The 14,750-nt window shown below is 39.2% G+C and overlaps 1 protein-coding gene across 2 annotated transcripts in view; it reads left to right on the top strand.

The window, feature by feature from the left end:
* LOC138712627 (uncharacterized) overlaps positions 1-5,576 on the top strand; it is a 42,900-nt gene extending 37,324 nt beyond the window's left edge. For both annotated transcript variants that reach the window (XM_069844596.1, XM_069844595.1), the window contains exon 8: positions 3,653-5,576. In XM_069844596.1, coding sequence (XP_069700697.1) covers positions 3,653-4,306 — 654 coding nt within the window. In that variant the 3' untranslated portion in view covers positions 4,307-5,576. The remainder of the gene's footprint in view (positions 1-3,652) is intronic.
* The last annotated feature ends 9,174 nt before the right edge of the window (positions 5,577-14,750 follow it).

Here is a 14,750-nt window from a genome sequence, read left to right as displayed (position 1 = left end):
TAAAAGTGAAATATAATTAATTTGCTTCATCTTATAAAGTTTTCTAATGCTCTTATGGAAGAATGTCGTTAATACTCTTCGTATAATTCACGGGAAAAGAGGCAGGAGTATGTATGATTTGAGGCTTTCTCAGCGTTGGTTCGCTAATATGTTTTTGCGGGATATCAGCTGAGTTAGGATTTTGGAATGCTCCAAGCTTTCAACTGCTATCTCTGCAGCCATCTTCCGGGAAGTGATGTCCGAACAGAAAGTCGAAGGTTATATAGATGTTAGGCTGTCTCAGGTGAAATGGGATTGGTTGGCGGATCGGCCAATCCGGGGCCGGGAATGTCATTCCTCGTAAGCTCCGCCCCTCCCGGGATTCTTGTGTGAGGTTTGGCGGGCGGCGAGCCCTGTTCTGCCGGTTGGAATCGGTTGCCGTCCTCTGTCCGTGATCTTCATGACCTTGATTGTAAGAGGGCCTAAGCTGGTCCAAGGCCGGTGTCCATGCCTGACTGAGCTGTAGTCCACCATCCCTGTTAAAGTTGTTTTTCTCCAGCTTAATCTCTATGGCCGGAGTGTTTATGTTTACAATATCATCCAAGTATCTCATATGTTTATGCAATATTTCGTCTTATACCATGTATAATATTCAATGAAAAGTGAAAATTGTACTTATGGTTATTCTCAGCTTTCTTCTTCTTTCCACGTTCTATTATAATGGCACTGCTAACACATACTACTAATATATTTCAAATATCGTACGATGAAGTAATACATACAAATAATTACCATGTTTGTTTTCCGTTATTTTCCAAGAGAGGTAAATCCAATCAATCTTCTTAATGTATCCAGCTGTTTGCTGACAACATAAAGTCCACTATAGTCCACTGTAGTCTATTCAGTTGTTTTTCACGAGAAATGAGGGGTATTTTGATTGGTGTTCATTATAGATGGCTGTTGCTAGTAGCCAGAGTTGGGGTGCAGTGAATATTATAGTAAATCCAAGTATACCACCTATTTTAATTGTCTCTTTGTCTTGTCCAAGAATATGAGATAACATACACACTTCTAAACCACATGCCTCTGCAGTCAGATTCTTTGTTTGTGAAAAACTGACATGCACTGCATCATAAGCTAGTACTTCAGAAAAATTATATACAGAAAATACCATACTCCTTGCTTGTGAGTGTAGTACTATCCTTTTATGTATAACAGGTGAAACACCAGAGCCAATTGCAATCCCTTCAAGAGACATTGTTACGGTAAGTTACACATCACACAATGGAAAACAGTCCACATTTGAATTTTAAAATAAACAGAATCAATCTTCGTTTACAGAGAGGGTTTTCAGAGCAAAATATGTTCTATGCTGTAGGTTGGATATCTCTGTCTAGTCTTAAAGCGATAACACGTGAACCAGTTGACATACAATTGCCATTGTTGTACAGTTGATTTTAGTATATGTAGCTCTATCGAATGCCACAGTTTAAAATTCATTCCTAGGCATAAATATTGTGTGTGCAAGAAAGAAACTAATACATTATGCTTCAACGAGACTTCGCGACGATTTAACTTGGCAACACCGCTTCACTGTCACTGGCTAGTCATCATAGACTGGCCTGAACTAGCTCTGCCTTATATGCTTTCTTATTCTGAAAACGCTTTAGAATAATAATCGCACATAGTGTGCACAGTGATCCAATGTAAGCCTAGCTGCATGGATCTATTCTGGGTTCAGCATGCTTGCCAGATACAAAGACACAGCAAACTGTACTGGAACAAAGACACCGCAAACTGTATTGGAACAAAGACACAGCAAGCTGTACTGGAACAAAGACACCGCAAACTGTATTGGAACAAAGACACAGCAAGCTGTACTGGAACAAAGACACAGCAAACTGTATTGGAACAAAGACACAGCAAGCTGTACTGGAACAAAGACACCGCAAACTGTACTGGAACAAAGATACAGCAAATTGTATTGGAACAAAGACACAGCAAGCTGTACTGGAACAAAGACACCGCAAACTGTACTGGAACAAAGACACAGCAAACTGTATTGGAACAAAGACACAGCAAGCTGTACTGGAACAAAGACACCGCAAACTGTTTTGGAACAAAGACACCGCAAACTGTATTGGAACAAAGACACAGCAAACTGTACTGGAACAAAGACACCGCAAGCTGTACTGGAACAAAGACACAGCAAGCTGTACTGGAACAAAGACACAGCAAACTGTACTGGAACAAAGACACCGCAAACTGTACTGGAACAAAGACACCGCAAGCTGTACTGGAACAAAGACACCGCAAACTGTACTGGAACAAAGACACCGCAAGATGTACTGGAACAAAGACACAGCAAAGTGTACTGGAACAAAGACACCGCAAACTGTACTGGAACAAAGACACAGCAAACTGTACTGGAACAAAGACACAGCAAACTGTACTGGAACAAAGACACAGCAAAGTGTACTGGAACAAAGACACAGCAAAGTGTACTGGAACAAAGACACCGCAAAGTGTACTGGAACAAAGACACCGCAAACTGTACTGGAACAAAGACACAGCAAAGTGTACTGGAACAAAGACACCGCAAACTGTACTGGAACAAAGACACAGCAAACTGTACTGGAACAAAGACACAGCAAAGTGTACTGGAACAAAGACACCGCAAAGTGTACTGGAACAAAGACACCGCAAACTGTACTGGAACAAAGACACAGCAAACTGTACTGGAACAAAGACACAGCAAAGTGTACTGGAACAAAGACACCGCAAACTGTACTGGAACAAAGACACAGCAAACTGTACTGGAACAAAGACACAGCAAAGTGTACTGGAACAAAGACACCGCAAACTGTACTGGAACAAAGACACAGCAAACTGTACTGGAACAAAGACACAGCAAAGTGTACTGGAACAAAGACACCGCAAACTGTACTGGAACAAAGACACCGCAGACTGAAGTAAAAGAACCTGAACTGAAACAAAGAAACACACTGGAACAAAGACACAGCAAACCAAAGTAAACAGACAACACACTGATACAACCGGTGAACCGAAATATTAGCATCTTGATTTACTCACTGAGGGTTAGTTCTTACTACTAGATCTCAGTAATTGAGCACCATCTTTTGTAGTGTTACACTGTGCAAGATACGTGTTTTCATTATAAAACTTGAGGTACTTCTGCAGGAATAATTTTGAAATAAAATATGTAACTTTATAAGATTTACCTTTACAAAACTAAAATTTCTGCTGTTAATATAGTGTTAGCAATGTATCATATAATGTACTAAATACTTAGAGCTTAGCATAAATAATACAACATTAGTACCAAAGCCTTATCGTGTCCATGGCTGCCATGTTCCTAGGCTTCATAATAATGGACATCTGCTATGAGTGTGTCAGTTGTGGGAATTAACTTCATCTTTTAACTACTTCACATGCAAGTGAGTGTGACCACTTAACTAATTTTAAGACATTTTAAAATGCAATTCAGCTAGCCCTGCTAGAATATCAGACTTGCTTTATTAAAAATATTTAACCAGTATGATACTGACAATTAAGAAATTCCCACATGTTTAATTAATGTCGATAATAACACATGTCTTCTCTGTCTTGGCTGCACCAAAGGAATCTTACAGTCTACTGGTGAATTGTGCAGGATCCGTTTGTGTGGTGCAATGATGCATTTGCACGTGCAGACTTCGTGATGGTGGTGTCTTCGCCATCCAAGTGCTGCACGCAGGAAGGCATATTCCGCAATGTGGACGTGGTGGCCTTGCACCTGCTCAAGGAGAGACTGGCCAAGCGCAGCCACAGGCTGCAGTTCTTTACCGTCCAGTTGCCTTACTGCTCTGAGCAGGACATCCCCGACGAGGCCAGGAACCTGCGCACATTCCAGCTGCCAGATGATTTAGACAGGATGCTGTGGCATGTGCACCACAAGGGAAGGTACCCCACCATTGTGGAGTCTGCTGGGCGCCTCCTTGCGCCTAAGTCAAGTGGGGATTTGACGGGCTTCTTCACGGCTTTGAGTGAGGCCAAGCAAGAAATGCTGACAGCCTGTTCGTGCAAGAGCACCGAGCAGGATGGTTCAGCAGAGAACACCAAGCACTGTGTGGTGCACGATGATGCAACGGAAGTAATGGCCAGTACCTCAATGGACTTCCTGCTGACACATTCAGAACTGATGGATGTGCAGATGCCTTTCTGTCTGGATGACATGATCCTGACAGGGGAAACAGCTGCCAGTAGTGTGGAGCCCCTAAGGCTGAAAGATGTGCGGGGTGTGAACCTGGATACTATGGCTTTGTAGACTTACCACAATGGGAGATTGCATTACAGGCTAGTATTCAGTTCTCCTAGCTGCGCATTCTTTTAATTCATTAACTTTTTACTGTTAGGGCAATTCCATGAAATGGTCAACTTGTAACCCATTTTATTTTCTAAAAATAAATGTCAAACAGTATATGTTTTTCGAAAGTACATGAACCCTTCTCTTTGATTGTGACATAGTTTTTTTATATTCTAGAGCTCAGTAGAAAAGTTTATGATTTTTAATTTCGAAATAGTTTTAAATAAAATGTGCCAGTATTATGCAAATACTTGTTTTTATGGCTCATACACTTACAGATTTTAACAAACGTGGTCATAAGTATACCATACTGGACTGCTTATGAAATATACTGATTTTTTACTTATTTAAAAATGGCTTTTAAGGAGCCCGCAGGTTCATTGTGCCCTCACATAAGCCTATCCTGAGCAAAATTAATCCAGTCTTATTATCCTCCCATCTACGTCTCGGCCTCTCCAAAGGTCTTTTTCCCTCCATTCTCCCAACTAACACATATACATTTCTGGATTTGCCCATACGAGCTACATGCCCTGCCCATCTCAAACACCTGTATTTAATATTTCTAATTATGTCAAGTGAAGAATACAATGTGTGCACTTCTACATTGTGTAACTTTCTCCAGTCTCCTGTAACTTCATCCCTCTTGGCCCCAAATATTTTCCTAAGCATCTTATTCTCGAACACCCTTAGCCTCTGTTCCTCTCTCAAAGTGAGAGTCCAATTTCTACAACTATAGGCACCGTGCAAGCTCCTCTGGTGGCGACTGTTGTTACTAACTGCGAGACAGCAGCGATAGAGTTGTGATTGAAGCGTATGAATATACTTAACATCTCAGGTTAAATGATTATAAATATGGATGATCCTAAAAAGCGGAAAGGTAATGCAAATTGCTGTGTTCTTGAGTGTAGTAATGCTTATAGGAAGACACCAACTGATATTGTTTTTATTCATTCCCAAAACAGAAAACTGAAGCGAAACAACGCTAATTGTGGATCCAAGCAGTACGCAGACGAAAGTAAATAAGGCTACACTGCTTGTAATCATAGTATTATTATATACTAGGCCTGATATAAAAAATAGAATGCATATAGTATTATGTTTATAAATAACCATTAAGTTAACGACAGGAATTTATCATTTAAATTTCAAAAAGCACATAATTGCTGAGTTCTTTACATATATATTATGTATAATATTAGCAACAATAAATAATAATATACTTATTTTTAAATGTGTTCATATCGATATTTAATTCTTGATTTCAAGTGCTGATGGTTCACCTTGGAAACCAACACCCGCAACAAGAATTTGCGGTATTCATTTTATTGGGAACGAGATCAGAACACCCCCAAAACTAGCATACCGTTCTCAGTATTTTTATAAAAGATTACAAGAAAATGACTGCCTCATCTCAACTAGCTCCGGGAAGGTACGAAAGAGACGCATAAAGAAGAAGAAAAGATGAAAATTAAAGTTTTATAGAAGGCGAATGCTCAACAAGTGTTATTTCGAAAAATGAAGTAGCCATACAGGCAGAAGTAAATGAAACCATTCTTAGTGATTTTGTTTTTTCTTTCACAATTGAATTGTGTGAATTGTCTACGCAAGTGTCTATTCCATTACATGCTGAACTGAAGTCACATAAGAAATATTATGACAAGCGTTCAGGAACAGATGATATGTTTAATGAAATGCAAGGTTTCCGAAATTATTCTACAATAAAATATGAGACAGAACTACCAGACGTAATGGGAGTGACATTTGTGGTTTCGAATATATTGTTAAAATTGCTGCCAATTAAACACAATCATACCCGTAGAATCATAATAAGAAATATTTCTAATTCTATCATTTAACCCAAAAATAGCTACCATAGATAATCGAAATGCCCCATAAATATTATTTTGGCCATTTTTATTAGTGAATTTTTCATATCGAAAGCTTTCTGTCCAAGAGTAAGATTAGTAAAGAGAATCGTCTAATCATTTTTCAATTAAAATGAAAACTGGATTGTCGTATTCTGCTATGAGGGTGATGTTCGGAGTTAATCGTACAATTATAATTATAATGTATTTTTATCGCCACTTTAATGTTGTTGACATTCAGAATGGTTACTGTAATTTTGGGTTTTGGCCTAGCAGAAAAAGTATTCAGGAACCAATGCCTGCAATATTGAAAAATGTAGAGTGACAATTAATTGTTCAGAAGTGGAACAGCCACCCAATGTGGATCAGATGGTGGCCTTCAAATCTAAATGCTACCGAGGCAGATCGAGTGACACATTCATAACAACTGATTGCGGATTATTGACTTTATTAGAAGGTGGTGATGAAGTCAGGTTTTCCCGGGATAATAACAAACCTCTCCGATAAAGGGATCATTGTTGTTACTCCACCGTATCTGCATGATGGTAAATTAACAGCTGAAGAAGTCGAAACTACTTACAGCGTTGCCAGTGTTCGAATTCATGTTGAAAGGTGCATTCAGCGAATTAAAATATACAGTATAACATTTTACACGAACTATCAATTGAACTGCTTCCGCATGTTGATCTTGTTGTTTATGCAACTGTCCAAAGAGAAGTCTGAACCTTACAAGTGATACCAACAAGGCACCACTTATGAGGCAACTAGGCCAGAATATCATGGGATAGAGTGGCCAGTTCCTTTTCCCTTCCATTGCATATATCGCCGACTAGCTACACATTACACTAGTCAGACTTCATATGCATACAAACAATATTGTTCTTTCTCTGACACATATCGTCAAGTGGCATGTACAGCTTGATAACAGATGTACATATCAGCCAGAACATCAATCAGAGATAGTATGTTGAAGGTACTGTTCATATGTGTTGTGTTTTAGAGAATTTCCAGTCGCCCATTATTCAGGAAGTGTAATTAAGACTACTTTTATAATTAAATCACATTAAAATACGTAATTTATAGAGACATTATACACACAAATATTACGCACATCATGACATCAAATATAAGTATATCAATGTTTTCGTAATATGACTGTTCACCCTCATTCAATGGTCTGAAATCTGATTTAAATGCCAAACAACTTCACTGATATTTCAGGAACTTTGTAGTTACATTTTTACACTCCTCTAGCAGTACTGAACTTTCCACTGAGTCTATAAAATAATTAAAGACTGGAGATTGCTGGCTTTTCAGTGAAAGACCTGCCCTTGAGCAGAACGCTATGAACCAATGAACCCATTCTTGCTAATATTACAACTTTTTATCGGCAGAAAGCCGCATGTCTAGTGAATGATTGCGAGCCTGTAGTTAATTAGGAATTGAGACACTGCGTGGCGTCACCAGTACGATTTTGAGATCCATGCACGGTGCCTATACAGAATAACCGGTAATATAACTGTTTTATAAATTCTAACTTTCAGGTACACTGCTCAAAATAATTAGAGGGACACTTGTAATAAATTGAATAAGTTAGTGGTTTTTGAAGCTGTGATGTTGAAAATTGGACAGTATGTAAATTGAAACATTAATTTAATCTGTGGATACAAATTTTAAAGATCCATGGCCTAAATACAGAGTAATTACCTGAAATAACAAATATGGAGAAATCTTTGATTATGGAAGGCACTGACAACTTCTAATTGGTAAACTTTCTGACGTTACTATAGTGACGGATGCTGATTATTGTCTTGTTCATCAAAGTCTCTGACAAAATGAGGCATTTAAATGAGTTTGAAGTGTATCATGCTCTATTTCTTTTACGACAGACAAGTGGCTAGAGAGCTTGAGGTTTCTCCTTCAGTCGTGTCCAGGTTACACAACAGGCACAGAGAGACAGGTCAGTATTGTAGAAGAGCTAGCCAGGGCCATAAGTGTAAAACAAGCCCCATGACGACAGATACGTTGTCCTAGCTGCTCTTCGACGGCGCACAAAAACTACAAGAGACCTGCAGAATGACCTCTGTATGGCTTCCGGAATTCGGATTTCAGACCACACGGTAAGGAACAGATTAAGAAAAGAGAATATTCGTCCAAAAAGGCCTGTTAAAAACAGCATTTGACAAATGAGTGTAAGGCAGCAAGACTTACATTTGCTGAAAACCATGCGGATTGGAACCTGAACCAGTGGCAGTCTGTGCTCTTCTCGGACGAATCCAGGTATCATCTTACACGTGTTTAAGGGTGTGGAGACAGTCAGGGGAAAGATTTTCTGTAGGAGCTGTACAGGAAATTGATAGATTCGGTGGAGGTTCCATAATGGTGTGGGCCGAAATTATGTACAACAATCGTACGGACCTCGTAATTGTTCCCCAGCAACTAAATGCTGTCCGGTATATCGAGGACGTTCTAGAACACCATCTAGTACCTGCTGCCATTGGAGTAGGCCCTGGATTTCTGTTTGTTCAGGATAATGCCAGGGCACATTCTGCGGGATTTCCTAAGGGAGAATGAAATGGAGTTAATGGAGTGGCCAGCGATCAGCCCGGATCTCAAGTCTATTGAACACTTGTGGGATCTTCTGGATAGGAAAGTCAGGAACCGACATCAAGCTCCACAAACCTTGCAGGAACTTGGAGATGCTCTAAAGGAGGAATGGGAGAATATCCCCAAGAGGAAATACAGAATCTCATAGGGAGCATGCTAAGCTGTCATCGAATGTCGTGGAGGCCATACACGATACTAGACCTTTATAACGGGTGTTTAAGTTTGATAAGGAAGGACAAGATTCAATTTCTTATATTTTTTTAAATCCAATGCCACCAGGTTGTCTTTCGACATTTCTGGTCTTCTCTCCTGGCCATGGCTTAGTTGTAACCCACTTCCGAGGTTGGGGCGCCTGGAAGGCAGAGTTACATTACCCCGATGATGTGATAGGAGGATTATGATAATGTGGTGCCAGGAGAGGTCTTAAATCTAAACTTAACCTCAATTCCAGACCATGGACGAACACAGGAATAATCCCTTTTAAGGAAAAATTCCTGTCCTCTAACCGGGAATCGAACCCGGGACCTCATTAACTATAGCCAGAAGCTCTGACCACTAGACCATGAGGCTGGTCAATTTCTTATATAGTGCAATGTTTTAAAAAGTTGTTTGTTGACATTCATTTGTTTTTATTGACATGGAGATAAATGTGGCCATAAATAACCATAAATGATATATTTTATTAATTTCTGTCTTTAACTTTATCCAATGAAAAAATATTTAAATAATTCATAGTGTTCCTCTAATTGTTTTCAGCAGTGTATTTTGAGAGCAGACTGGATGACAAAAGCTTCTTAACCGAATAATAACAGGCATTTCCCATATTTATTGTACGTTTAATTTCCTCCCAAGTATAATTTATATTTGTTATTGTTGCTCCAAGATATTTGAACTTTTCCACCTTTTCAGAGGATAAATTTCCAATTTTTATATTTCCATTTCGTAGTATGTTCCGATCACGAGACATAATCATATACTTTTTCTTTTTGGGATCTACTTCCAAACCTATTTCTTTACTTGCTTCAAGTAAAATTCTCGTGTTTTCCCTAATATAGTAGTTTGTGGATTTTCTCGTAACATGTTTCCATCATCCTCATACACAAGCAGTTGATGTAACCTTTTCAATTCAAAACCCTCTCTGTTATCCTGGACTTTCCTAATGTCATATTCTAGAGCGAAGTTAAAAAGTAAAGGTGATAGTGCATCTCCTTGCTTTAGCCCTCAGAGAATTGGAGAAGCATCAGATAGAAACTTGCCTATACAGACTCTAATAAAGCCGTTATGGCTTTATTCGCTAACACTGGGAATTCCTTTAAACTCAACCAAAAACCAATTAATGACAAAGATGTATAATTTTTCTGTAACTGAAAATCGGTGGAAATTTCAAGAAGCTGCTCTTTTTCATCTACGCTTAATGTGGATTCTAAAATTGTTGACTCTTCAAAGAGATTGCGAATCCAATTGTTATTATTGGACATAGCGGGGAAATATTCTCTGAAGGTTTTTCCAAGTCCCTTCAAATATTCTTTAACCATGTTCTTGACATTTTCGTCCAAAGAAAGATGACTTTCCACTAGGAAGTCGTAGGAAGTCGTGAAGGGTATCAAAGCACTCGGTTTGATTACTATTGAAACACGTTTCCCAGAAATTAAGTTTTATAATGAATGATTCGATATGGTCTTGCACAATATAAACGTTTATATTTGACCCCTGGAGAGATAAGTTTAAACTGTTAATTTTTGAGAAAATATCTGCCAAATAAGCTAAAGTCTTGAAGCTAGATTTCATCTTCCATGCGCTTTGTTTGGTGAAAGGCATGGCTGGTGAGAAAAACGTAAACTTCGTCTTTAAGCTCGTACAGTCTGCCTCCAGAGAGCCACCTAACTTCAGTGTGAGACAATGAACACTTATGCTACTGATTTCACTTTGGCAACAAACCCAGAATAACACCCTGTCATAGATTTCGCACCATCTCTACGTAGAGAGTCCAGTCTATTGAATTTTCGCGAACGTATTTGTCGGTTAACTTAAATATATCTCCTCCCATAGTTCTCTCTTTTAAGGGTTTGCAGAATAGTAGCTCCTCTTCTACAGACTCCCCATTAATATAACGGACGAAAAGTAACAAAATGGCTAAATTGGCAATATCAGTCGATTCATCAAGTTGAATTGCAAAAGCAGAACTGGCACAAACTCTTTCCAAAATTTCATTTTCGACATAATTTGCCATGTCTTTAATCCAGCCATTGATCGTATTGTCAGACAGTGGTACCATATTGAGTTTTTTGTGAAAGATTCTCCAAGCATGCACTGTACTACATCATTTATACATGGCCGCACTAAATCTTCAGCTATTGAATGAGGTTTTGCAGTTTTAGTAATTCTGTAGCTAACGCGATAAGACGCTTCAAGAGCATTCTCAATGTCACTGTTTGCAGTGGAAACAAAAGTAGTTAAATCACATTTTCACTCGTCAGCTTTTCGTGTAAAAAAATCAGATTTGTTTATGTGGGTGGGGTGTTTAGTGTCTAAATGGCGTTTAAGTAGAGAAGGTTTCAGACTACTGTTAGCAAGAATGTCGCCACAAACAACACACTGTGGTCTTGGACAGTCCTTGTCACCTATATATGAAAATCCAAACCTAATATAATTATCATTGTTTTTTTTTTTTTTTTTAATATCCAATGCCACCAGGTTGTCTTTTCAACAATAATTATCATTGTACTTTCTTTTCTTTACACACGATTCACTTTTGTTGGATTGACACATATCACTAGAAGCTGAATGACCTGTTGACACAACACTAACTTGCGATTTTGTTAAACCCTGTTTCCCTTTCAAACTTCCACTTTTCAGCCAGTTATCCATTTTAATGTGAACGGAAACGATTGATACACAACTGACAACTTACTGCATTTGCCACAAGGAAAGAAGAAGTAGGCTATTGTTGAAAATACAAAATTAAATGTAGGTAAGTTTGTTGAAATTCCACATTAACATCTAAAATCAAAGGCCTGACCGCCATGTAACCGTTCCTTAGTCGGGTCGCGGTACTGTTGTTAGTATTGTTAGAACACAAAGAAGCTGCCAGACTAAATTTCCATTGTAGCGAAATCAAAAGCATTCCGGTTCCTAACATTGTTACATAACTGTAAATCAGGCATTTGCGGTAAATATTAATTTATTGTGGAAATAATGTGATAAATTCCTGATGTTACACATATTAACAAATTAACAAGGGGCATTATAGGGTTAATTTAATTAAAAAATAATAATAATAATTATTATTATTATTATTATTATTATTATTATTATGACAATGCCGCAGAAATGAAGGAAACAGTAATAGGCCTAACCTCGAAACCTGCCATTACGGAAAGGTTTTGGCAAACCCCCTGGTGTTTCGCGAACCACAGGTTGGGAAATGATGCACTAGAGCAAATTAACTTCAAGTCCTATTATCTCAAAACTACTTAGCTCTGAATGCCTCAAATAGTGACTGGATGCCTGCCAGTTTTTAATGTCATCGATTACAGCCCTGACTTATGTACAGAGTGTCTGACTCAAGCTGTTCACGAACTGTTTGACATTCCACACAACACGACTAGGAGCGAGCGCAGAGTAACTTTAGTTCTTGAAATTTTAAAACTCAGTGAGCTTGTGTTGTAGTTTATGCAACTATTGAAAACCAACTACGAATAATAAATAGACACAATCTAGTAGATTGATTGAGAATAAATTATAGATACATGTGATGCGTTTGAGTACTGACAGACATTTCTAAGTGGATGTCAGTCACGGTCATCCATGGCACATCGCTATAGCATTGGGTTTGTATGCATGTTCTGAGTTCGATCCCCAATTTCTCTTTAAGTATCTTTTATTTTCGAAATCTTATTCCGGATGATTTGAAAACATACTAGTTAATACTAACACTACTACTTCAAATCGGAAATACATAATGAATCGAAACATCATATGCACCAGAATGCTCGTCAGCAGCAAGTATAAAAGCATGCCTGATGTACTTGGTGCCAGTAATCATTCATGGTTTGAATCTCTGAGAGACTGCATAATTGTGTAGATGATGTTACACATATCAACATGGTCCAACTCCATGTGGAGCTAGACGTTTGCACGGGTTCAGGCCTTATAAAACGTAAATCATTTCTTTTTCGCGAATTATGTACTGAATAAAAACATTATAGGAAGATTTTAATGCATGCATGATAGAAGTCCACCTGACACTCATCCAGAACAATAGACTACCAGTATCATAAGTTATTGTTTAGTTCGATTTCGTATTTCGTAATGGCACTTGTCTTGTCTATACTCTGTCATAAACAGCATGGATTATTATTTGTTTTACCTGGAAGACTGGGAGATTACTCTTTCTCATGCTCCTACTGGAGTCATATCTCTTGCAGTTGCTCCTGACCTCTGCTAACAGTAGCTAAATGAACAACGCTGTTTTGATTCTGTACTTCTCCGTGTCTTTCTAAGCCATTCCTGGGTTTTGGATCAAGCTCAGGTGATAATAATTAAGCTGATATTGGGTTTTGGGTCAAGTTCGGGTCTGGTTCAGATTGGGCTGGGCTGGGTCAGGCTTAAAAATTTTGGCCTGTGCAGGCCTCTAGTGGAGGCCAGTGGCAACATTCAGGAAGAGGGAAGACACTACAGGGATCGGTTTCTGGATTGTCGCCTATACAGCCCCCAAGTGTTCCAGCGCATAGTCCTCGGGTTGGAGTTGACTGGAAGTGTGTGTGTCTATCGGCGGGCAAGACCAGTGATGGACACTTAACGAAGATGAAGTTATCCGACAATCTGCAGCGGCCATAGACTTGGCTATCAGTAGGGACGTCGTGCACCACATCCTGCAGACCAACCATTGCATTGGCATCCATATCATACGGTGCTTGTGCAGGAGCCCCAGAGTCGTGACTTTGAAAGAAGATGTTGCTACTGTACTGAGATGCTGGGGATACTACGTGAGGATCCCGACATGATCTGGCAGGTTCTATGGTGCGACGAGAGTATCTTCTCCAACGAGGGTACCGTCAATGAACATTATATGCACTACTGGGCCAATGTAAGCTGGATCCGACAGGGTAGAGTTCAATGTTGCTGGAGTAGCAACATGTGGTGTGGGATTCTTGGAGAGCACATCATTGGACCCTACTTCTTGCAGGGTCATCTGACAGGCAGTAGATTAGAGGAAGCTAACACCAGTAGGCTTATTGGAGAACGTTCCTATTGCACTGGCAACAAACCACTTGTTGCAGTTGGATAGCGCACCCACTCACTGCTACTGATGAGTGGTAGAATATCTCGATGGCTCCTATCCTGGGATCAGATTCAGTTGACCCATTTGTGACCTGCTCTATCACCGGATTTAACCCCGTTAGACTGCTTTCTATGGGGTTAGGTGTATGAGACGAGGCCACAAAGCTGCCTTCAACTCCGATGTAGGATATGAGCCACCTGACATACCATGACACCCGAGATGTTGGGCAATGTCCACAGCAACACGAAAGTATGTCTCCGCTTGTGTCTGTCATTTCGAGCAGCGACGATGATAGCCATATGCTACAATGTCGTCATCGTGTCTTTCACAGTCTAAATTTATTTTCCTGGGCAAACTATGTTGTGAAGTTTTCGTGGTAGTGTTGCTAAATATTTTTAAAACCAGCTGGAAATAAAGTAACTATTTGATGTAAAACACTAGACTGTTAGTCTTTAATGGTACCCACCCTGTTTTGTACATTCGTATTCGGAGTGAAATCACATAAAATAATGTATGGGATTTGATATGCCCACTTACGATATATTATCAGAAATATAAGACTAGCTACTGACTTCATCAAGCATTATCCAGCGGAAAATTCAACTAGCAGAATGCTAGACATCCGAAATAAGTACTTACCATACTAGTT

Source organism: Periplaneta americana, chromosome 13 (genome assembly GCF_040183065.1).
Source record: "Periplaneta americana isolate PAMFEO1 chromosome 13, P.americana_PAMFEO1_priV1, whole genome shotgun sequence".
NCBI lineage: Eukaryota > Metazoa > Arthropoda > Insecta > Blattodea > Blattidae > Periplaneta > Periplaneta americana.
Note: the sequence above shows the minus strand (reverse complement) of the source record. Positions and strands in the feature narration are given on the sequence as shown.